Raw genomic sequence first — 25,478 nt, forward strand, 5'->3', positions numbered from 1 at the left:
TATTTAAATTACCTTTTTTTTTCCCTTCTCTTAGTTAAAAATTGGCTTCTACTAAGAACAACATGTAGGATTAATGTAGTACTTTAAATCTTCAAAGTGCTGCACAAACATTACTTCCCTAATCAGCAAACACCTTTGCTTGGTAAGCAAATCAGGAGTGTAGTCACCATTTTAGAGAAGGGAAACCAAAGTGCCAAAATTTCCGAACTAGTAGTTTTTTTGGAGTGAGGTTTTTGCACCCCACCCCCCTCTTTTTTTTTTTTTTTTTTTTGCATGCTTTGGGGTTTTTTTTAGTGTTCAGCATGGGGACTGCCTCTAGGCTGGCTTGTAAAAGCTGCTGAGCTCTCCTGGATTTCCTAAGTGCTAAGCACGCCAAGCAGCCCGTCAGAGCTCAAACGAGGCATCGGCAGAGTCGCCTCCTTACCTTTCCAAAGGTCGTGGCAAGCTGGGCCAGAAGGGGGGCAGCCTGTTCCAGGGCAAGGAGGGCCTCCTAAAAAGTTGCCAGTTTCCCCCATACCGTTGAGCTGTATAACTTAAACGGCATCAAATGAGCACTGTTAGAAGATATTTCAACCCTACAAAAAAAGGTTGTGCAAAAAATATTTGAGTGACTGTTTAATAAGTTACTTTTGGGTGAAGGTTTTCAGGTAGGCTGGTGCAAAAGGTATCGCTCAACTTGCAGATGAAGACTGCCCTTGGAGATGATCATTCCTGTCCTTAGATCAGCTGAAATATTTCAGTTGTCATAGATATTATTTCCCTGCCAATTTGATACAGAACAAGCAGCAGTTTGGTGGTGTGCTGAAGCAAGCATAATTTTGTGTGTGCTGCATTGGTGGTGCTCTGTATGCTGAGGGTCCAGTTCCAGTGCTTGGCAGACTATGAAGAAATTTCTACTTTGTTTAAAAAAGCATCCTGGGTAGGGATGGCTTCTGTCTAGAAAGAGCATGAACTTTATTATTCAGTGGAAATCTTTTCATGAGGTTTTGCTATGTGCAGGTGTGTCCGATTTGTCATTGTAAACACAGTAGGATAGCTACCCGAATAAGAGCTTAGATCCTCTTGCAAATAGACCTGAGTATTGATACAAACTTTATCATTTCCAGTTGTTAAAGATAACACTTAAACATTGGAGCAAAACTTGGTGGAGCCACAGGAGGATAGTGCTGCTACTTTCTCACTTTTTCAGATGTATTCTTTAAGAGGTGTGTTTTGGTGTTTTGTGGTGTTGGGATTTTTTGTTTTTTGTTTTTTTTTTAAGAAGAGCAAAATATTACTTCTCTGATAAAAAGGAGTGCTTTATGATCAGCTGATACATGTTAGCTGCTGAAATTCAGCTTTACAGAAAGCCGAAAAATGTGCTAGAGGAAACGCAGGAAAGCAGCAGTCAAAGGCTGACCCGTCTTTCCTGAACGAATAAGATGGGACTTGGGTCTAAATTTTGTGGCTCTGATATTTTCCCCATTAGCCGTGATGGCCATGCTGCCTTGGGGCTCTCCTCCCTGCCTGTTGCGTGCCCTGGGGTGCACCATGCTTTCCTCCTGGGGAGAGAAGCCATGCTGCCTGGAGATGCCCTGCTAGGGAGCAGCATGGATGAGCAGTGGATTTGGCCCTGAGCCCAGCCTCAGAGCTCCTCCTGCCTTGTGATTTAGATGTAATCTAGGTAATGTTGTGCAAGTCATTCCCTCTGCCTCCATTCTCCCTCTTCCCCCTTTCCACATACCCACCCTCAGATTTGGGACTGTGTCACCATGATTCTGTGTTGTAAAGCACTTAGACCCCTGATGTGAAATGCCTGGGGGGGGGACAGCTGGGGACTGCTGCTTGCTGTGCATCCTGTATCACTAGCCTTAGCTTTCAGGCTTCTTATTTTGACTTATTTACAGGACGTTAAAGTCTTTTTACAGACTAACTTTTGAAGGAACCAAAACGTATCTCCAGGCTAAAGCTTGAAACTGTGTGAGTGCCGGTTGGGCTATTGCTTCCCCTGCTTGAGATCTCGAGCTTTACCAGTGTCAGGCCCACCAGGTGTGAAAATTACTGATGCAGAGGCTGTTTGAGGGCTTACAGCACGAAGGAAAGCCTCTTCCTGTTATGTAGCCGGAGCACAACGCAGTACCAGCACTGCTACGTTAGCTGCGGTGCTGAGCCTTGGCAAACTCACCCCACCACTTGTAAGGGCTTATTAGCTCAGCCACATGAGCTGTGACTGGGACCTGACTTGCTCCTGACCTCCTTGCGATGGGAGCAGACTGAGCCCCAGTTTACTATCAAACCTGCACCTAGAGCTCCTTGGACCCCCCTTAAAATGCGGGCCTGGAAGGGATTCCCTTGGAAGGGGACAGGAGCAGGGCTGCTGGGCTTGGTGCCCAGCTTGGAGGGTATTCGTGGAGCCGGCAGCGGGGCAGGCAGCACACCCATTCTGTTTGCATTTGAGCGTCAGCATCGCCATGGGTGGGAGAGAAAAAGTCTTCCTGTGACATGTTTGCTGGGTGGCTGAGCACTGAATGACACCTGTTCATTAATCAGCAAGGTGGTGGCTGGCTTTGCGATAAGTTCCTTGTCTCCTGTCTCTTCTGCTGCAAACTGCTTATATTACTCATTCTTAGTCATTTTTTTTTTTTGACCCATACTTGGTGCGTTCTTGTAGGCATATGAGCAAAGGGGACTCCAACAAAAACTAGTCCGTGCGTTTCCAGATATCCTAGTAAAATCTTTTACAGCACTGACACTCATAAAGGAAGTGGTGAGGGCCCTAGGAAAAGCTTCAGAAGAGTCATCGTTAGTTCTGTAAAGTTTGACAAAGACAAAGCATGTGGAACAATGGCTTTGCAATACAGATTCTATAAGGCATTAATAAATTTGACCTTTATTTGGCATTCTCTTTGTGTGCTAACTTCTCTGAGTCATTTTTGCCAATTTCCTTTACCCTGCCCCTCAAGAGGGCTACCGAGGTTCAAGACTTTCTTTCTGGGTTTGTTTTCCAGCAAACTGATCGGTGCAAGATAAAGATAGGGAGAACTGGGTTGCACTGGTACTGCTGGCGTTCAGAGGGAGCGCTGCAGCGTGGTCCCTGGCTAACAGGAAGAGCAGCTTCGTAGGGGAGCTGGATTCCAGGTTGAATTTGCAGGGACACGCTGGAAGAAAACCATTTCCATGCTGAATGTCTGACACCACGAGTGCAAAAACGCTCTGATGCTGTTAGCCACCCTGCTGATCACAATCAGTTTAATGGGGCTATTTTGTTTCAAACACTTGATATTCTGATTCATGTTGTGCAACTTATTTTGGGGAAGCTTCCTAAACACAGAACTTGTGGGGTCTTTCTCTTAAGTGGGGTAGCTTGGAAGGATTTTAAGGGTTGATAAAGCACGTAGCCGAGATTGACTCTGTTGGTTAGTGGTTGGGAATGACTAACTTGTGACCACTTCCCTCTCTGCCACACAGGTCTGAGCTGTTGCCAACCACCCCCTTGCCTCTGAAAGTCAAACTCCTGGGGCGCACCTTACCTGGGACCCCCAGGATCATGCCTCATCCACAGCGTGACCCCAGCGTAACCTGCTCGCTGGGGAAGTCAGCATTTCTCTGCTCCTGGGAGAAGCAGGGCTGAGCATGCAGGCAGGTGCTGACTGCCAGGGAGCGATGCAGGATGGCCAGGTATTCCTGCGTGCTGGGGGCTCTCCGGCTCTGTGCAGCATGCTGCCTTCAGCCTGCCTGGCATGGCTCAGAAAGGGTGTTAACAGTTCACTCAGCTTTTTTTTTTTAATTTTTTTTTTCTTTTTCCACTGGCCATACCAATCTGATTACACCTTCGAGGGATCATCTGCCCCTAAAGCTTAATTAAGGCGCTCTTGTCTGACTCGTCACTGACTCACCTGCCACTGTATGAGCTCATGTCTGACTTGTCCTAGGAAGATAGTGAAATATGTCAGGCTTCTCTGAAATATAGCAGCTTTTTGTTTTATTGCACCCCTGACATTGCTGTTGGCTGCTGCAGAGGTGAACAGAAAGATAACTGCCCCAACTTGGTTACATTTATCTAAACTTAGTCGCTTGCCTCTTTGCGCCTTGAAAAACCAGATGGGGTTTTGCTTGCACAGCTGTAGGTATGTTAGAGTTAATAAAAAAAAAAATAAAAATTAAATAACCTTTGAGTTTTGGCTTCAGGCAAAGTAGGTGAAATGATGTGTTTTGGAGATGAATGCTCTTGCAGGAGGCAAGATGTAGCTTGCAGGAGAACATCTGCAACCAATCCATTCTGTATGAGATGGGGCCAAGACTTGTTTGTATCTCAGTACCTGTTCAAACATGTTGTAGCACAGCAAAAAGAGGTTTTGAATGCATTGAGGAAGGGTGGGTAAGAAGGGAGAGAGACATCAAGCTGAATGTTTGCTTAATAGCTTTGATTTCTTCATTAAACTTTTAGGCACTTTAATAATTTGATTAGCTGCTTTCAGAGTACTGCTGAATCCTTCCCCCCCTTCTTTCTTTCTTAAAAGAAAAGAGAAAAAAAACCAAAACCTCATCTTGGTGCTGGAAAATGAGCTTGCTTTCTGGCCTGGAGCAAATCTGGTAACTGTTGCTACCTTTGCGTACCCACCCTGAGGACTGTCAGTGGAAGGATGTTCTGTAATAAGTTGATCAAAGAATGTGCAGACATTCAGTTACCAGGCTGACTGCCTGGACACCAGAATGCAGCTTCCCAGTCAAATGCTCCTTGCCGGCTACTCCCATCCTCTTTGTTCTGTAAGAACTGAATGTAGAATGAACATCTAGCAACTGCAGTTTGCAGAGCTCGTTTGCCTGCCTTTAATTGTGCCCTTGAAATGTCTCTTTCTCAAGGCCTGTGGCAGCATAGAACAGTTACATGACTCAGGAGCCGCTGAAGAGGTGAGGTTGGTAATAGAGGTTCTCATATTGAGGTTCTCATATCATCATACTGATGGTTCTCATCATCATACTGAGCTCTGTGGTTTTATTTTTTTTTAAGCTGACCCCCGAGATGTACATGCAGCTGTATTTCAGGTTTGCATATATAACTAATGTGAGTTTCGAATGTGCAGACTGCGTGTGACTGGAATCTGTTGTCAATGGAGTGTAGCAACTGTTGCTCAGATCTTTTTCCTTGTCTTATGGGCTGGATTCCTTGCTGGGGAGCTGGGGGGAACTGATTTGGGCTGAATAGGGTAGACAATGTGAACACAGTACCTCTAAAATCCTACCAGAGGAAAGGGGCGTGCATTCAAAGTGCCGTTCTACATAGATGGGGTTGTAATACTACTTGGGTAGTATTTTGCCAGTGCTTAAAACCAGCAGGCTACAATTTTTAAAATTTTTTTTAATTTCCCTCCCCTTGCCTCGCACCAAATCCTGCTGCGACTTTGCCAAAAGTGCTTGCTTAAGCAAGGCAATCCTGGCCATGTGCTAATGTTCTTCAAGGCCCCAACACACAAACGAATTAAGGAACTGCAGGATGCAGAATTGCCTGTCCTCTGCCTTTGATGTACTTCCATTGTGCACTTGCTCATCAGAGTGAGGTTACTCTTTCTCCTGTGTTTTCGTGCATTTGTCAAGTCCCTAGCGCCTCTCGGTGCTGTTGTTCACCTGTGTTCCCTGGCTGGCTACCAGAAAGGCCTCCTGTGGCTTGTCCGTGCTCGGCAGGTAGACACCCGTGCTAGGGGTAGCCTTAGGCTCCATGCCACGCGTCATGGACCTGTCAGGCTGCACCTAGAAAGAGAACTGCTGTGTCTGCGTGGCGCTGCAGCAATGGGTCGGGTTCACTGTTGCAAATCGAGTGTGACAGTCTGGGGACTATGCAGAGACGGCTCGGCCATGTCTGAACTCCTTTCTCCTGCGTGTCACGCGCTGGGCTGGCATGTGGCAAGCCAGCAGTCCCTGCAGCTGCACCATGGGCATGCCTTTAGCAGGCTTCGTGCGAGAGCACTTGTTGCTTTTGCCTGGCCCTGAAAGGAGCATCCTGACCTAGAGAGGCAGTCAGGGCTGTGCTCAGGTGCAGATTGTACCTCACGCCCCACGCTTAGGGCTTTAGACGAGGGCTTTAGGTGGCCCTCTTGTCCTTCCTTGAGTTAGCTCTGCTGGACTGCTTGAAAAACCTGATGTGTAATTCAAGTTGCTTGAATGGATCTCTGTCCTGATGTGCTGGTGACTCATGCAATCTCCCTTTTCTGCCTTCGGACCTGTGTTGCTGTGACACTCTTGAGTAATAGCAGAGCTCCTCTCTGCAGAAATCTTCTTTTAGAGAGAGTTTCCAAAATGGTTAGCTATCCAGGGTTTTGTTTGCTTGCTTCAGAGCTCCTGTACCAAAATCACTGAGGAAAGCAACCAAAGCCACATGGTGGGAATGACGTTCTCTCATTCAAGCACTGACTTAAGTCTCTGGTTTTATCCCTCTCCTGTTCAAACATTGCCTTGTCCCTAGATTCCTCCAGCCACCCCTGTACAACATATCGAAACCGCTGTTCGCTCTCTGTGAATTGTGTGATGTAATTATGCCCCCCAGCCCACTACTGCAATGTAAAAATGGGCCCCTCTTGCTTTTGCAAGGACTTTTCAAGGAGCTTGCTCTTTGGAGAGGCAGCACATCAGCCTGTGTGGGAATGAGGGGGGTGGTGGTGTGTGTTTTGGTTTTTTTTCCCCTTGACTACCTGAGCAGCTAAAACCTGTAACCTACAGGAGGTGGAAGCTCCATGCAGAAAATTAGCTTAGGTTGGTGGAAGAGTTGAGATCGCATTTTTCTTGGCTAATTAAAGGATTAAAGGTGCAGAGATTTAGAGTGAACTGTCAGTGTGCTACAGAAGAGAGCCTTTGATGGTTGAATCTGACCTGAGATTAAACAAATTGCATTTAAATAAGAAATATGTGGCAACAGTTACAGTCTAGCTGGGCCTCTATCATTTGCCGTCCTCCAGGGTCAGGTAGCTGGTGTGCTGTGACCACAGCTTCTCCTCCTTCACAAGCTTGCTTCTTCCCAAGTGTCTCCCTCTGGATTGTTTCAATCTGTTGCTTCTGCATTTTGTAAAACTGGGCTTATTTCTCCTCACCTGCTGCTTTGTGCAGAGGAGCCTTGCACACTACTTTACATGATAATGACCCTACTGCTCATCATAGCAGTAGCACAGCCACATCCTTGTGGTGTGTTTTGTCATCTCTGACCCTATTTAGGGGTGGGGAGTGGAGGGGGGTTGCATCCTGGCACTTTGATGTCTGCAACTGGAGAGCTAAATACTTGTTTCCCTGTGGACTCTTTGCTGTTGTTCAGTTGTGAAGCTGGTGGATGGAAAGAGTCTTTTGGGTTATGCTGATAGTTTAATGGTGTCTTACTCTACACAGTGGTGGCTGATAAAATTCTGGAGGGTTAGTTAGCTTCTGCAGGTTCAAAGTCCTTGCTTTCTTCAGTGGCAGTTGATTGTCTTCAATAGGCTATACTTGCAAATGGCTTGTCAGTGGTTTTTCCCAACCCTCCTCCCACCTTCTTGTTTGGATAGCGTTAAATTCAGAGCTGCTAAGGGGATGTTTTTAAGTCTTACCCTTGATAGCACTTGCAGCGGTGCTAGCTCATGAGATTCATGGTAGCTATCTCAGGACAAAGCTTGCTTTCTGCAAGGGCAGGAATTCATCTACGCAGCATCGTGCAGGGCAACAGCACGTTCTGTCCATGGAGGCTTTGCACCTTTCTCTGATGCATCATGTATGAGCTGTAAGGAAAACGGGAGTGCCGGACAATGTGAGCCAATAACTTCTTCTGATGTTGCAACTCTGTCTTGTTTTGCTCCATTTTGTTTTATCTCTTTTTAGGGAAGGAAGGGCCTTGCCTTTAGTTACCTTCAACCCATATAAGATTGTGAGGGGGTTTTGCTTGCTTTTTTTTGTTGGGAAGATGGAGGAAATCACAGAATTGAAACTGCTGAAAAATCTGCTGGGATTCCATAATCACTCAAAAACATGGCATTACTTACTAATTGGGTGTGGTTAGTTGGGAAATCTGACTTTAAAATTACGTTTCCCAGGGAACTATTCCTCTTCTCATTGTTATCCAGTAACAAAGCCTGCTTTTTGTTTGGGAAAGCAGTCTTGCTTTGAATGGGATAGCTCTTCTTGCAAAGCATCTGTGGTTGGGGGCTTCAGAACTTGCAGTTTGCAAATGGAGCAGTGCAGAGGTAGTGAGGTCTGCAGGGACAAAGAGCTGTTTGGCGTTTTTCTTGGAAAGCCAGGTTCAGATTGTGGTCATGAGGATTTGCATCTAAATCCACATTTATTCCTGCCATATTTCCAGTCATGCAGGTGATATGATTATCTTTCAGTTACCAAGTGAAATAAATCAATTGCTAGGTATTGAGAGACTCGCTGTAATATGTTTCCAGTAATTTATAGTTCTGTAACTATGTCATGGAGCGTTTGGGCACTTATTCCTGATGAGTTTACTTAGCAGGCTTGTAGATTTGCCTGTAAAGTGCATCCAGGTCCATGCAAGCTTGCTTTATGCACTTGTGTGTTGTTGCTGAAATTGTAAAGCAACCTAAGAATCGGCTAAAACAGGTGTGGACTATGCTGTGTTCAAGCCTTCCGTTTCTCATGTGACATGATATCGCACATCTTTCTTTGGCTTGTATGTCAACTAGGATGTGGTTTTCCATTCTTTTCTTGGGGTGTATGAGATGCAAAACTGAAGAATTTGATTTTTACAAGAGGGATAGGAAGGACTGCTGCTAACATTTCCCAAACTCATTGCAAGCCTTCCTCCCTTTCTAAATGTTGCTCTGCAGAATGGCTGTCTTCCCTTAGCCACTGCAGTTGCTTCAGGGCTGCTGGAGAGCATGAGAAAAACTGGAGGAATACCCCAAGCCTGGGATGGGCTTGTTGCTCTTCCTAGCAGAGAAGATGCCACAGCATTGAGCTCACTAGCTGCCTGGGGCTTGAGGTGCTGTGTTCTGGAGCTGGGGACGTCTCAATGGCCTGATGGCTGCAGCAGCGACACCACTATGTTCCTCAGGGTGGTTCCTGACAAGCCATTTCCCACGGTATGTAGGAAAATCGAGGTCTCGGTTCAGTAAGGCACTCAAGCAAGTGCATAACCTCTAGCACGTGAATATTCCCTGTGAAATCTATTGGGTTCTGTTGGAGTCAGCAAGGCTGCTCCCATCCTTAAAGGTAGGCATCTGCTTAAACACCTTGCTGAATCATGTCTTGACTTTGAAAGTAGGCTCAGGAGAAACCACATGAGTTGACTCAAGGACTGTGCTTAGGTCATGGGGATGGAAGGAAAGGGCTGAGAGAGAGAGGAGGGTCTGGGTGAAATACAGATCCCAGAACCTTGCAAGTGCTGGTAATAGCTAGTGACTGTGTTCTTGTCTGACTTTCTTGCCATTCATCCCCAAAGCTTAATTGTACGAATAAAAGGCTTAAACGTTTGACGTAGTCACTATTCATCCTAAGTATGCTGGAGCTGCTGTCATGCTTTATTGATCTGGCTTAGATCTGAGTTACTACATCTTTATGTTCTCAGTAAAACTATGACTTGCTCAGTTAGGTGTCATTTTTGTCTTTCCTAATCCTTGTTTTCTCTGTGACCCAGAACTAGAGTATGACCTCACTGGGTTGAACAGAGGGATGTTTGCAGAAATGGTTTGGTTCAGTTTGGATTCTTTGTCTTCTAGGAGGAGAGGGCCCTTAGATGGTCCTCATACAGAGCAAGAAAATTTGCCCCTGCTCGGTGTTTGTGTGTTAGTTTGTTGCCTCGCTCACCACCCTGGCCAGAAAAGCTTTGCTGGCTTTTCACTTTAATTATCAATGAAATGCTCTGCAAGCAGGAGAACAGTATTTGCATAGATGTAATGCTGGAAATTGAGCGTAATGTGATCAGGAAATGGGACAGGCCCTGGCTGTTATCATGGAAGAGGCTTGCTGGTACCTGCACTTTGTTTCAAATGTAATAAGATCTGACTCAGGAAAGTTTCCTGGACGTTAATAGAGAAAACTCAATGCCCTTTTGGCAAGGGACTGGTGCTAACCTTTCTGCACGGGAACAAAAGAGATTTCTTGCAAATTCATAAATCTGTTCTGAAAGGGCTGCTCACAGTACGCTGAAGATTTAGAGGGAAATGGTCTCCCTTGGAGCAGAAAGACAGGGGCGTGTGTGTGTGTGTTCAGGACTTTCTTTTTCTGAGATAGAAGCCAAGGAACAAGGCGCTTGTGTGCGCTGCCAGTGAAATCTCAGCGGGAAGACATGATGCTACTTGCAAGGTATGCACAAGACAAGACCAGAGGCGCCGCAGTGCTTGATTACTGTCAAGGGCTCCGTTGGAACTTGCCTTTGCTCTTTGGCCTGCAGCATTTATGTAGAAATTGGGGACGCTGCTGCTTGCTTCCAAAGCTTTGCCTTGATGGGTCCTGCCCACATCTTAGGCGGGGAGGAAGGGGCGGGGGGGCTCAGAGCCTATGAAGTAAACAGGAAAATTACTCACCTTAATGATGCATTTCACTGGCACTGCTGCTTTGAGAGCCTGTCAGATTTAATACTTTCTGTCTTTCCTTCCATCGCCTCCCATAGGTGTGATTAATACTTTATTATTAGAAGGATGAAGTGGAGAGGTATCTGTACTTTCCTTCAGGTGGAATAAACGGGGGAAAAGGCAGGCGAGCAGGAGAGAAAGGGGATCACCTTTTTCCATCGGAGCCGTTCAGTCTTTGTCAAGAACGCACATACAGAAGAGCACTCGTTGACTGACTTGGCTGGTGGCCCCTTATTCTATCGGAGTGTTCAAGTTCACAGCTGAGACCGCCGGCCTCCTGGTTAGCTACCAGCCCTGCTCCATGGGGTGCAGTGGCTGGTTCCCCACTTCAGCAGTCCTGCACTTGGTCACAGCACGACACTGAAGTAGGCATGCCCAGCCAAGAAATTACCCACGCAGTCATCAACCTGCTCAAGCTGCTTAGTCCATTCTAGAGGCAGAGTGTCTTGCTCTTTGCTCAGGAAAGACCAAATGTGTTTTGGCTGTGGGTTTTAGTATAGGTAGTAAACCCCATGTTTCACAGGGGGTGGTCTTGGATGTTTTCATGTTTTCTAAGCTGGGCTGGGCTGTGGTATCCCAGAGTCCTCACACTGGCTCTGACCAACCTGTGTCTTTGGATGGAAATTTTGGATGAAGAGCTACAGAGAGCTACTGTGGGAGAGATCTGAGTTGTCATGTCCACAAATTCAGGATCTGAAGGTGTGTGTTCCACCATCTGAGGAGACAGGAGTGCTCAGACAGACCTGCCAGCTTTCCCTGTGGGTGAATGTTGCTGAAAACTGCTCCCTTTGAAATAAATCTGGCATCCCTTGCTTGCGCTGAACTACGCTGTTTGGAGGTGTCCTGCAGTTTGTGTTGGAAATGTGCTCCCCAGCAGGAGGGTTGTTGCTGGGCCATCTGAAATAAGTAGGGAAGCTGATCCTCCACATGGGTTATGGGGGAATGAAAAAGGGATCTCTTATGGCCATGTGCACAAGGCTTAATAGGTAACACAAGTCCAATGATGTCTTCAGTAGTGCTTTAGGAAGGCAAGGAAAAAATACAAGCCATGTCTATCTGAAATTCTTCTGGGGTTATTTGTCTTTTAAGTAGAGTCCATTGAACCTAAACCATAAGTTGAGAAAGAGTGAACATGAAAGAAAATATATCTAGGCAAAGGTGTTAAGTATGAGAGGTCAGAAGACATTAAACCTGGTTTTAGCTTTGAATTGCTTGGATTTTCTCTCCTGTAGCCACCTATCAGAATGAGTGTGCAAAGACAACCAGCTTGCATCTCCTCTGAGCCTGCCAGTGACCCAACTAGGAAACTGGGCCTATGTTTGCACACATACTCTTAGTCTTGTAATATGCCGACCCTGTGGCATTTTGCAAGTAGGTCAGTCCTTTGGCATGAGCCAGAATTTGGGTGGAAACCTGTCACCATCTAGCAAAGTGTTCTGCTTTCCAGGGTGTTGAATGGCTGGTGCAGTCTGTGGCAGAGTGCCTGATACCTCCAGGTCTGACTCTGCCCCTAAATTGCAGGCTTGGGATGTTGCTGATTGAAAAGACTACGTTGCCAGAACAACTCCATTGTGTTGTTGGGGTTTGTTTGTTTTTTGTATTCTCTTGTCCAGCTTGGCTTGCCTCGGCTGTAACAGATACTGTACTAAGGACTCATTTACTTTCCTCTGAGATATTCTTGAAATCCCCTTATTTGTAGATGAGGGAACTAACAGGAGTTTTGGAGTTACGTCCTACAACTGGCATTTCCTTGTACCCTGTTTCCTCCCCTTGATCTTCAGCTGGTGTGGAGCTATCTGAACCTGTGACTATATCCCAAATTGCTGAGGACCCAAAGCCTGTGTCTACTCGGGGAGGGGGGGGCTGCAAAGCTTGACTTGCTCGTCTGGGACTCGTACAGCTGACTCATGTTGATGAAACCAGGTTAGATTTGGTGGGAGCAGGCTTATTTTGGAGAGCTTTAGGATTTTTGCTTTGCCATTTGCTTATCTTAATTGAGCATGCACAGAAACAATCAGTAGGGACAACCTCTATGTGCTGCTGTGGTTCTTCCCTCCCTATGGTTGAGTTCATCACCCTTTGACTTTCAGCAGGGGACAAAAGTGACTTGGAGATGCACTGAAAGCTGGTGTCTGATTACTCCAGACAATGTTTCCTCTGGCTGGTTAGTTTTTGGAGTTTGGCTGGTAGGATGGAGCATGCTGGAACATGCGGACTTGAAACAAGTGAGATCTGGGAGGCTAATAGGAAACAAACAGCAGCCTTCCTCTTTGGCTGAACCTGAGACAGATGATTGTAAGGTTTAATCCCCCATGCCAAGCTAGGAGGAGGTTTGAAATGGCCAACCTGGGCTTTACTTAAAGCAGTCCATGAACAGAACAGGTTCTGGTGCTCAATGTCTGAAGCTGAGGGACCTGAGTAGGGAGCAGTATATGTTGTGGTGGGTTTGCTGTCAGGAGCCTGAATACATTCTTTCAAGTTCATCTGTGGAGTCCTTTAAAATAAAATTCTGGTTTCCTTTAAAATACAAGTTGAATCAGACCTTTCTTAAGTTCAGGTTCAGCTTCACAAATGGCCTTACACAGAGGCAGACCGACTTAAGCGGGTGGTGGTTAATAGCGCTGCCAGAAGTTAAGCATATGCTGAAGGGTTTTTTTGCTAAATCGAGTCTCGGAGGTTTTTACCTGCAGTTTTACCTGCAGCCTTGGTGTATATGTTCTGGTGTAATGAGTAGAATTTCCTGGAAGGACTATTGCTAGTTAAGTCACTGTCAGTGTCTAGCTGGTGTGACACTTGCTGTCATAGTAATCAACTCAGTTTCATGTAAGCAAACACATGTGGTCATGTATGTATTGTACACTCACTTGCATTACCTGCAAGTAGGTGCATGTATTTTATATAGATGCAAATACTTGTAACTTCAGTGTAGCACTTAGTTTGCAGTGGGTTCCCCTCCTGATAGGAAGATGTGAAGCAGCCAAGGATAGTGGAGCTGTGAAAGGAGTGAAGAAATGCAGTGGAGTTATTCATGGAGCTGCTTCTGCACTCACTGTAATGATTAAAAATTTTGCTGTCAGATTTTATTGGCTCACTAATTAATGTTCAATAATTGAAGTGGATGTTTTTCAAATCCAATATTAACTAATGTTTCAGCCTAACTTTGCTCACTCCTCACTGTTCTGCAAAATTTTAATGCTTCATAGCCTTTAGGTGAGTTTGGGTAGCATGAGAGTGGACTTCCTACAGTGTATGTTTCTTAGTGTTGTATCTTCTTTGGTAGTCAAACAGGCTGCTTATGTTGTTGTGCCTTTGTAATACAGAAGTCACTGGGAGGCCTAGATATCAGCTTGAGAGGCTGAGAGTTGAACAGGATAAAAAGAGCTTGTGTCCAGCCCTTCCCCACACACCCACAAAAAAAAAAAAACAAAAAAAAAAAACAAAAAAAAAACAAACCAAAAACAAACAACCACCACCACCTCCCCTCAGTGCTCAAAGTATAACAACACAGCATGAGATCCCATGCACGGGAGGCTTTATTTGCAAAATCATCCTAAAGAAAAGTCCTTCAAGGAAGGAGATACCACACAGTTAGTGCTTTATTGATGGCCTCTGAATTGGCTGTGTTAATGTCAGTTAATCAGCAGAGCCTATGAAAATAACATCACAGGGATATGCAGAGTCACAAGCTGGGAGTCACTCTGATCCTATGGGAATCAACGTGGTGTCCGGAGCCTGGTATGCTTGCAAAGCACGTGTGCTTTGGCCAGTTACGTTGCATCAGAGGGAACTGTGCCACAGTCGGGATAATTTTCAGGTGTTTTGTGTATGTGTGTAAATTTGCGTTTGCAAGAAGGCATCTGAGAATGTACCTCTGACTTTGCATAATAACATAAAATAAATCCTCCCTGTGGAAGCTACTTCATTCAGTGAAAATTCCCATGTTATTTTGTAACATGGGATCCCGCTGTCAGTGGGCACTTACTGCGACCCACAGGGGAAGATGTTGTTCAGCATTTCTCAGCTTTGCCTTTCAGCACATTTGCTCTCGTTTCATACCTTCACCTCACTTGCAAAATTTCTGGTGCAAAGTAGTCTATCGGAAATGCAAATTACTAGATATTGTTAGCATATGAAACTTATTTGGTACTGCTACAGTTTCGGTTTAGAAACTGGTAGAGAAACTGGATGCGATACACGAGCAGAGTGAGAGCTGGGTACGCAAGGTAAGGTCATTTGACTGTAGTGGTCTTATGGTTTTGGTTTTTAAAGAAACTAGTTTCAAAACCTTTTAAAAAAAGGGTAGCAAAGGAAGAGAAGTTAACTAACAAAACCTAATAGTAAAGCCTTCCCTTACAGCCATCACTTCGTATCAAAAAACATGCGTAAAATAATTCCCAGCTTGCCTCTGATGTTTTCCAGCAGGTTTTTTTTCTCTCGAAACAAGACACTTTTCAGTTAATTCTTTTTTGTTGTTGTTCATTTAAAAAAAGTGTTTTCAAGCCAAACCTCAACAGGTCTTCATTTGTTGATGAAATAAGTCTGTAGATATGAAACTGAAATGTAAAAGCCCTCGAATATAAAGTTTTCAAATTTACAACTGTTTCACAGTGCAAAAGCAGTGTGGGAAAATATCAGTGTTATTTCTGTTATCATTGTGGCTTTGGTCTCAATGCTAGGTAGGAGCACTCCTAAAATCTCTGGGGACCCTGAAGCGAGATGCTGAAGCATTGTTGCATGAATGAATGATCTCGTTTTCCTAAAGATGGGATAATCTAGGGGATGCTCAGAATGTGATATTTTGGGAAATTTCAGGGGGTCTCCCATGACATGACCACTTGTGCATGTCCCCGTGCACACTCTTCTCAGCCTGCTTCAGCCCTGTCCTCTGAGATGGAGTGCGTGGCTGGGGATGGATATTTGCAGGGTGGTGGTAGAGAACTGGACAGGAGTGCAGTGCAGAGGAAATCGTGGGGATTTGTACATGGAGGGGAGAACACGGAGCTGGCTTCCTCCACCGAAGTGAGTAGGTGGTTGTGCACGCAGCTCCGCATCTGCCAGAAGGGAAAAAACTTTTTTCCCTTCCCTTCGCGTGGCGCGATAGCGCGACGCAGGAGCCGTGCCAGGTCAGCCGAGCCCAAGTGTCCCTGTTCAGCGGCTTGGTGGGCAGCACCGCTTCTCCCAAACCCCTTCCCGTGGGCTGAGACCCATGCTTAGCCACGGCCGGCGGGGAGAGGGCAAGCCGGCTCCGCCGCGGGGCTGCACCCAAGGAGGGGATCCAGCACACGAGGCACCGTTCCGCTGAAACCTTGGCCGCAGGCTACGGTTCTCCACTCTCCTCCCTGCCACCCCTCCCCTTCCCCGTTTACCTAAGCAGGTCAACACACATATATATTTTTTTATTTATTTTTTTTTTTTCCACTAAGGTTTCCAAGGCGCAGCACCAGCTGCCGTCGGCGTCCGGTCCGGCGTTGGGAGTGCCGCCTGCCCCGGGGCAGCCCAGAGCTGTACCGACACGCTTCTCCCCGCTTCTCCCGTTTCTCTTGCGGTTTTCGCGGCTCTGCCTGTCCCCACGCAGCTCTTGGGTTGCGTTCCCCCCTCCGCCGTCCCCTCCGTGCTGCCGGCCGGGGGGACGCGGGGCCCACCTGCCTGATGTCAACATCTCGGAGGGTGAGGCCGGGGAGGAATGTGCCGCTCCCAGCCCGGCGCAGGTAATTAATCCCTGCGACTGACAGGTGGCAACAGGCGGCCTTTGGCTGCGGCTCCTGAGGAAAAGCGCTCGGAGGAAGGATTTTAATAGCTCATCAGCACCGGTCGTGCGCGCCTGGCAGGGACCGGGGAGGGGGCAGAGCAGCTCAAGGGGAAAACGAAGTTTAAGTCTCTGCAAAGGCGGATGCCCTTGGGTGAAGCGCTGCCCTTCCTCAAGAGGGAGATGTGGTTTCTCCTTCGTCCCGGAGGGGAGAAGTTTGGTTAAATGTCTGCAAAGCAGTGGTAGGGACGCATCAGCATCTCCTCCCGCTCCCAGCCTCCCCAGTGTGGCGCGGTGGTTTCCCCTGCAGGTGGGGGATGCTCACAGGTGGTGCGGTGGGCTGCGGGTCTGACGGTGGTGGTCACGCGTGGTGGATCTGTAGGCACGTTGGGGCTGATGATCGCTGGACCTACCGGTCGTGCCCGTGGTTTCAATGTCTGCTACGGCCGCTAGCAGCAAGCGGTCTGCTTTTCTCTGGAGCCTGATGAGATAGAGGACTTCAAACTGGAGCTGCAATAAGGCAGCTAGTAAGCGGTGGGGTTAAGGTTATGCTGAGCTGAAGGTTAAGCCTGGCAGGAGACATCCATGTCCGTAGCGCTCCTGGTAGAGCTCTTCTTGGGCTTCTCTGCTGAGTGTCCTCTGGGTACAAGTCAGTTCCTAAGAGTGTGTGTGCATGTGCACACGTGTGTATCTGGTATGTCCCCTGCCCCCATGCCCCCAACAGTTTTTCATGAATGAAAAGTTAGATTACTGTTCATCAAAGGAAAAAATTTTAAGGTGCATGCATAAATCTCAATTTTTTTTATTCTTAGTAGGTAGCTTCCTTTCTTCCCACTGCCTTTTTTTCTCCTAAATGAATAAACCTTATGCAGGTGATTTTCTATTTCTTTGTGACTCTCCTTGTTCTCATCTGTGAACACTTTGCTGTAAGTAAATGTTGCTTTCCCACTCTTCTAACCTGTTCTTTTTTTTCTCCTTCTTGGAGTTAGTTTGATAGGGGAGAAAGTATAGCTGACTGATGGCTTTGAAAATGTCAAGCAAAATGAATCTAGTGTTTAACCGAGTTGAGCTAAAACGTGACTACTTGAAAGAAGTTTGTAAAACATTTGAAAGACTTGTTGATCTGAGCAGAAGGGGCTCAGGGAGCTGTCACGCCATAAGCCAACCTCTGGGATCACCTTCAAGTTGACATCCGTCAACATTTGTAGAGCTGACTGAACCCCGCTCCTTTTAAAGACTTAGGGACCATAATCCCTCAGCTAGATCAGATGGCAAAACAGATATTAGAGATAGATTTCCAAAGTAGTTTTTGGAGGATTTTGCTGCATCAGAGTTTTGCAGGGCAGTCGAATGCTCAGTGAAAAGCCGTTGCAGCTTGTATTGCACTGAGCGCTTACTTCTGGGAGACTTCTGTCCTTTCTAGCAAAAATTCTCCATTTTAAGAGGTGAAAAGTGTTTTGTTTTCTCCTTTAAACTCTTTGTTGACACACCTTCTGGAGAAGGGGTTTGCTGAGAAATCAGACAGGTGTTGCCTGATGGTAGCTGGCATATGTATATTGTGATACTGAATTACCAGCCAGGGTGCCAAGAGTGGGTAATACAGTATGTCTGCACAGGCAGGTGGGGAGGGCAAGCTGCAGGCACTGGAATGTTTTCTTCTTTCCTTTTAAAACATATTACTAAGCAAAAAGCTAAATTCACTGTTGTTCTTAGCAATCTCTTGAAGTCTGCTTATTTGGGCACGACATGCAGCACTTGAACCCCAAAGAAAAGTCCGAGCCAAAGCTCTTTCCTCTCCCTCTCAAATGGATAACACATCACCAGGCTCTGCTCTCTTGTTTTAAATAACTTTGTGGTCCATACATCTGGTAGAAGCAATGTTCGCGCTCCTCAGGCTGTTGGCACAACTTTTGTTCCTGCTGCTAGATAATGACTATTGTCGTCTTGTGAAACGATAGCCTTGTTGATTGGGTCAAGCTCTTTTTGGTATTTTTGTTCCAAATTAATTTAGTTTTCCTACTGAAACAAGTAACAAGTGCATTGATTAATAGTCGTGCTCTGGATTTCTGGGAACTGCTTGTCTCGTGATCTTACCCTTCATACAGTAAGCGTCTGCCAGTTCCCATAGGAAAATGGTGGGCAAGGGGGACTGTCACCTCCTGTGAGGTGGGGCGGTTTGGAGACCACCGGAGGGAGGCACCTGTGCCGAGAGGGGTGAACCTTGCTTGCGGGCACTCTCTGAATGCACAGACAGCTCCTGCCTCAGGTTTTTTTTTCTGAACCTTACTTGCTTTGAAATCTATATACAATATCCTGTCTTGCTCCGTGGATATAGTGATTATCACTGATTCAGTACGAAGTCACCATGACCTAGTTGTTCGCGTCTATTTATGCCAATAGATGGCTGGGCGTCAGGTTACCCACGATTGCAGCAAAGTTGGCAGGGTGGGAAACTCAAGCCCCTTACTGTCTGACAGCAGGTACCCCGTGGACAGATTTACACTGGTGTTAAATGACCAGCCGCTCAGTGATTACACGCTTGCGGGCGGCTGTGCCTGGAGTAGATGTGAAATCGTGGCTGTATGCCATGTCCCTGAGCCCTGTGTAGTGCCCGTGAGGCTTGAACTCCTTTTGCAATCGGGTGACAAAAAGGCAGCACAGCCCTCCTGCTGTCTCGTCTGCCTCTGCTGGGAACTGCAGCTTGCCTCCCTGTGCCCTGACCATGCCCTGAAGCAAAGGTGGACTCCTGGCCACCCTCCTTTTCTGACATGCCAAGTTCAAGGTGTTGGCCAGAGCCTGGAGCTCTTGAGTCTGCCTTGTGTTTTGGGGACATATATATATTTCTTTGGTGGACAGGCTTGTTCATCATAACCCATTAGCCCTTGGCCATTTGCTTTCTGTGAATTTAAGCTGCAGATCCGATGCCTTCCTTGCTGGTTGTAGCCAAAGGGATCTCACAGTTGGGGTGCTGAAGGGTGGATGAGGAGCAGATCCCTTCCTTTGCTGGAAGAAGGGCCACACTGTTTGATCTGGGGCCTCGGTATTCATGCTGGGTGTTGGGCACCTCTTCTGTCCTGAAAGCAGTGATTTATTTTTTTTTTTCTTCCCTTCTTGTAACCCCAGCTTTCTGTCTTTGAAGATATTATACATAAAAATACAGTCAACACCAAGACTCCTGATCCGTGACTGAAGGGCGTGTATCTCCTTCCATTTGTTCAATTCTCCAAATGCCTGCAGACACTGGACATGTTGGCTCCTGGTGTGTGCTGTGCCCTCCCTGCGCCATCGCACTTCCATATTTATGCTTTCATTTAGGCCCATTGCCTTTGGGTGCCCAATTTCTTTATGGTCCAATGATGTTAAGGCATCCAAGCAATTAGTTGGCTCTTTGAGATTTTTGAGGCTCTCTGTCCTTGAAACCTTCATAATGCTATGCACAAACTGATGTGTTGAGGGAAACAACGCTTTCTAAATTTTCTTCCTCTTTCAAATGTAAGTGATTCTTTTCCTACCTCTTGAGATGAAGAGACAATATAGTGATCTCATTCTTACCTTCAGTAAGGAATTGCTTTTTAATTAAAAAACAATAAGGAATTTCAGGTTACAAAGATGTACGATATAAATCACCATCTAGATCTGTTTCGCAACTTTTTTTTTTTAATTGTTTGGCATGTTCCCCATTTCCGCGGGCTGGGTAAATCCTTTGTGGGTTTAATCTCTAGCCTGCAGGCACATAAAATACATTGCACAATTTGGCCTTTGCATTTTAAAGATTTTTTTTTTTTCCTTAGCTTAAATACCTGTAGCATCTTCTCTGCCATATGGCAGGGTTGCGTTGAGTGAGGAGGGAAGGGACCAGCTTGCCTTATTTTTAATCCCTCTCTCCTCCCTAGTGTCTCTCCCAACTTTGTTTTTCCTACATTGGCAATGTTTACACTTTGAAATGCAAATAATCCCTGAGTTTTGTTAGCTAATCCTTATGCTGCCACATCAGCCACCACCCACCCATGCATGCACCAGCTCTTCCCATCCCATCAGAGTGGATGGCCAAGTTGTGCTCTTGACCAGTACAAACCTGTCAGTGCTCTGTTTGAACAGTTGGGACCAGAGCCATATCGGCCATGGCTGCTAGAAATGTTTTTTGAGAAAACAACCACCTTGGGGCTTTCGCTTTTCTTTCTCTCCAAGAACCGAAGAGATGGAAGTGGGGAAATGCCAGCAGTTCCTGTGGGCTACATGGTTAGAGTTACTGGGAGAGCTCTGTGCTCACAAATGTCTGAGCACCAGGAGAAAACTGAATGCCTCTGGACTGGGGGACTGGTGAAAACTGCCATATTTTGGAGCAACCTTGTGCAGCAGAGGAGACTGGAGAGTGTCCTTCATGGGGGACATCCAGAAAAATGGGTTCAAGTTATGCTGTACTAAACCGCATAAGAGTTTCCTTGCAACCATTCCTGCTAAGCACATGCCCTTGTTTCAGTAAGAATTTTTGAACAGAAACCAATGACTTCAGCCCATGCCTTGATGTTTTGCTGAGTAAAGGTTTCCAGATGTGAACACACTTCAGGAAAATACTACACCAGTGTTACTGCTTTAGTGGGGAACATCCTAAAAGAGGGAATCTAATATGCTCCAAATTAGCACAGTGAATAAGAAAATACTGTTCTGCTCCAGGTGTTCATTGCATGGTCACAACATCCCTTTTGGAGCCAGCTACTGGGGTGTGTTCTAGATCTCACCATGGACCTGGTCTTTGGGCTGTTCAACTCTTCTGACCTTTGATTATTTAAAAAAAAAAGAAAGAAATCCTTTATTACTTTATTTTTTACCTCTTTCATGGACATAATGCTTTGAGTTTAGTAGTGTGGAGATTGCTACAGAGGTGGTCAGCAGAGGTGTGACATGCTTTTAAAAGATGACTGAAATGTCAGATTTGGTACAACTCAAATTGGTCAGGGTCTTGCTTTCAAGTACTGTTCAATTCCAAGGTTCATGTTTTTATTTCAACCCTCTGCAAAAGTAGGAGGGCTTCTTAGAAAACAGGATGAAACACTTTACATGTGTGGTTTCCAGTGTTTCCAGGATTACGGGGTGCTGTGAGAAGAATAGTGTCCTTTTTGTTAGGTGGGTAATGTGTGTCCCTTGGAAGAAGGGATGTGTGCCCAAGAGAAATAAAGACTGTCTTTGTTCATGTAAAAGCAGTGCTCTTTATCTGAAGATTTTTTTGCCTTTGGGAAAGCTAAGACGTAGATCTATATTTTCCTATTCTAGTAACAGGTAAAGGTCCAGGGTTTTTGCTGCTTGTCTGGAAGTGTGCCTGTTGTGTGAACAAGTGCAATGCACATGCAGTAGCTGGTCCATTCAGTTACATCTGCAAACCCATTTCCATCCTTCTGGCATGCCTCCATCTCTAGTTGAACATCCTGACTCTCTCTTGCTCTTTTCCCCCATCCAGTATTCCACCGAACTGAAAAAGCTGTACTGCCAGATCGCCAAGACATGTCCCATCCAGATCAAAGTGATGACCCCGCCACCTCAGGGAGCTGTCATCAGGGCTATGCCAGTCTACAAGAAAGCTGAACATGTCACCGAAGTGGTCAAACGCTGCCCGAACCACGAGCTGAGCCGGGAGTTCAACGAGGGTAAGGAGGGCAGCGCTTTGTTGTCAGTCCCTCTCCAAAGCTGCCTGGCTGATGAGTGGCCGGTGTGGGGATTTGACGGCAGCTTCGCAGTAAACCCGCTGGAAGCAGACCTCCCTGCAACATCTTGTGCAGCTTTTTATCTCCTGTGCTTCGCAGGAAGCTTCATGCTATACTTTAGCTGTCCCTGTGCAAGCGTGTCCTTGGGAAGAAAATACCGAAATAAACTTCACGCCTGCCCAGGTTGGATGGACGTCTGTCCCCGTGGCAGGCCGTGCCCTTCTGGCAGCCTGTCCCTGCTCTGCTTTTGCTCCCGCAATGAGAAGCAGCTGTTCTTGTGCTCAGGAATGAGCTTCCACGTCGCTGGGACAGGGATCTAGTAACAGGATGCAATATCATCTCCAGTCCTTAATCCACGCCTCAAAGACGGAGGGGCTGTTTATCTCTAGCAGGATAACGCTAAGTGCCAGCATCAACTGTAGGCAACCTTCCTGTACATTTAACGCTATTGGTTCAGTATTAATGTTTTAATCTTTTCCTTGCTTCTTCTCATGTTAGTGAAGTAGCGGCTGTTTTAAAAATGTCCTGGGGTTTTCTGCAAACTCATGGGCTGGGCTCTGTTTTTGCCTTGGCCACTTCAGTTCACATAAGTTCAGATGAGCATCTGTTTTATTCTGCATGCATTATTTATCTTCTACTGTAAAAAAACCCGGTTGGTGTCAGTTAGCAGAATGTCTTAGAAGCCTGGATACCTTTGCTGGTTACAGTGCAGCCAGCTAGACAAGCCCCAGAGTGGAGTGAGACAGTTCTTTGAAATAGTTTTTCATATTAGAAATTGCTTTTCTGACAGAACTGCATTTTTTGAGGGTTGATACCTGGTTCAAAAATGGAGTTTTAAGAAAGAAAAAACCTAAACCTATAAATTCTTATTCTGAAATAATTATTTCTCTAGAAATATGCTGTATTTTGAGTAAGAAATGAACATACACAAAACAATTTCTCAGGATGAGCCCATAAAAGGCTTCTCTCATCAGAATTTAGTTGTATGTTGTAGAAACACTGAAGAAAATTTGCAGGAAGGAAACTATTTTTTTTTTAATTATTAGAAAGGGACCTAGGGGCAAAGAAGATAATGTTCCTTTCTGCTGCTGCTGCTGTAAGCAAGTGCGATTTTTCAAGTTGACCATTAATTAAATGCATATTTCTCTTGCTGCTTGAATCTTGTTTAGCTCCTTAGGATCAAGACTGATAGGAGGGAACAGAAGAGGGCTAGCAATTGATGGGGAAAAGAGTAGGAATTGAGACTTGAAGGAATTTGCTTTGTGTATGCATTAGGGGGAGGAAAAGAAAGGCTTTTCAGCTGGTGTGAAAATCCACATGGAGTTACCTGCTGGAAGAGTTGCTGTGAGCTGCCATTCAGTTGACATTTGGGCTAGCTTAACTCTGGGATCTGGGGAAGCCCACGTTCAGGTTTACTCGCAGGTGTCCAGTGTGAGCTTGAGGAAGCCTGTGTTGCCTTTGATGCCTGGCAGCGGGAACCTTGGGAAGGGATGCTTTAAGGGCTGGGAAGCACGCGTGTGCTCTGCTAGACCCCTGGGGCCAGGTGCGGGTGTTTCCCTTGGTGGAAGATCTTTCTGCCCTGTGCGTGGCCTTGCTTCATTGAACGGTGTCTCTTGGTTTTTTTGCCTCCTTGCCCTTGCAGGGCAGATTGCGCCTCCGAGCCACCTGATCAGGGTGGAAGGGAACAGCCATGCTCAGTACGTAGAAGACCCCATCACCGGGAGGCAGAGCGTGCTGGTCCCCTACGAGCCGCCCCAGGTAGGTTGTGAGCTCAGGGTGGTGGCATCCCGGCACACAAAGGGGTGGGGGTTGTAACCCCAGTCGAAGGAGTCGGGACCTTGTGCTTTCCCCATCCTTATCACAATGAAGCCCTTCTTCCTCTTTGTCAGAAATGAGCTTTTAAACACCCTCTTTATTCCTTGGGAGCAAGAGTTCTTAATTTCTTTTAAGGAAGCCTTGTGGTGGGGCCTATTTCATGCTAGTCCGATCGCAGCACAGCTGTGGAAGTACAAGAGGTGAGCCTGGAAAAAGCAGAGCTTTTCATCCACCATTTCTTCTGTTCATCCTCTTTGTCTCATCCAGGTTGGTACGGAGTTCACGACAGTCTTGTACAACTTCATGTGTAACAGTAGCTGCGTGGGAGGGATGAACCGTCGCCCGATCCTCATCATTGTCACACTGGAAACCAGAGAGTAAGTAGTGCATCACGCGTGTAGCCCTTTGCTTGAGAGGTGCCCATCTGGCTCCTCTTCTGCTCGGTGCAGCATTGCATATCCATAGGGACCATTTGATGTAAGGGGGCCATGGGATATTTTTCAAATCTTTGCAGGTGGGAGTTGCACAACACCTGGGGCATCCTGATGGGGAAATGGGAGGCTTGGGTCTGTCTGTGCGTAGTCTGGTGTGAAGTTGAGGGACGCTGCTGGCCCGCATCTGAGCTGCCAGCTGACGTTTCCTCTTACCCCTCTTCCCAGTGGGCAAGTCTTGGGCCGCCGATGTTTCGAAGCCCGCATTTGCGCTTGCCCAGGCAGAGATCGCAAAGCAGACGAGGACAGCATCCGCAAGCAGCAAGTCTCCGACAGCACAAAGAATGGTGATGGTACGAAGCGCCGTAAGTAGCTGGCAGAGCTGGGCAGATTGCAGATCGTGCTGTCACCGGTTGCAGGTGTGACCCCGGCGCTTGTGCCGCGGGGACGGAGCAGTGCCGTGCATGGGCTTGGAGGCAGGAGCGCATTAGGTGTCAGTTCTTCCAGAGTGAATCAGCCTGAAAAATGAGCTGGTGTTCACAAAACAGCATTTGACAATCTGCTTTTGCGGGCTCCCTTGCAGTGCTGTCTGTGTTAGGTTAGCCCTGCTAGCAGTGGCTGGAGGGGGTGTTTATTTGCCACCCTCAAGGTACATGGCTGGGACTCTGTAACCACTTTTTGAACATTTATTGCTTGTTTGGGACTGTGCTGTCATTCTCTGCTCCTTCTAGCTGTTTCTTGTGCTGTGGCATGCGTCTTCCAGCCACAGGGATCTAGATTAAGACTGCATGTAAACCCTGCTATGCACAGAGGTGCTCTGGCAAGCGGCCCTCTCTGCGCTCTAAAGAGTTCAACGTACTCCTCATCAGACATGCAAGATGTGGGAACCCACCTTTAGTTTCCTGCATACGCTCGATGATGGCACTAGGCTTAACAGCAAGGCAGCAGGTTTTAACAGGAGGCAGATTGGAGGGGGGCTTTGTTTTCACGGTGAATTCTGCATGCTCCCTGCCTGTTGTCTCGCCTTCGTGGATCAACTGATCCACCAACAGCTCAAGAGTGCTGTAATACCAAAGCTCGTAGTCTTTCCTGCAAAGAGCCAGTGCTTGTTCTAGGTATGGCTTGCTGGGGTTTTGCCATATATCCAGCGCTCCTTGGCTGATGTGTTTCCCCAAGCAGTATGGCCACCCAACGTCTGCAAAGTTGTGTCTGCCTTATGGAGCCAGGAGCTGCAAGCACAGTTCTGGGGTGACTCAGG

General features: G+C 46.6%; 1 protein-coding gene across 2 annotated transcripts in view; it reads left to right on the forward strand.

Annotated features, from left to right (window-relative positions):
* The window catches only part of TP63 (tumor protein p63), a 126,481-nt gene that overhangs the window by 81,584 nt on the left and 19,419 nt on the right, over positions 1-25,478 (forward strand). For both annotated transcript variants that reach the window (XM_075031626.1, XM_075031627.1), the window contains 4 exons: positions 21,731-21,917; positions 23,617-23,732; positions 24,057-24,166; positions 24,449-24,585. In XM_075031626.1, coding sequence (XP_074887727.1) covers positions 21,731-21,917; positions 23,617-23,732; positions 24,057-24,166; positions 24,449-24,585 — 550 coding nt within the window. The remainder of the gene's footprint in view (positions 1-21,730; positions 21,918-23,616; positions 23,733-24,056; positions 24,167-24,448; positions 24,586-25,478) is intronic.

This window comes from Buteo buteo, chromosome 7 (assembly GCF_964188355.1).
Source record: "Buteo buteo chromosome 7, bButBut1.hap1.1, whole genome shotgun sequence".
Taxonomy (NCBI): Eukaryota; Metazoa; Chordata; class Aves; order Accipitriformes; family Accipitridae; genus Buteo; species Buteo buteo.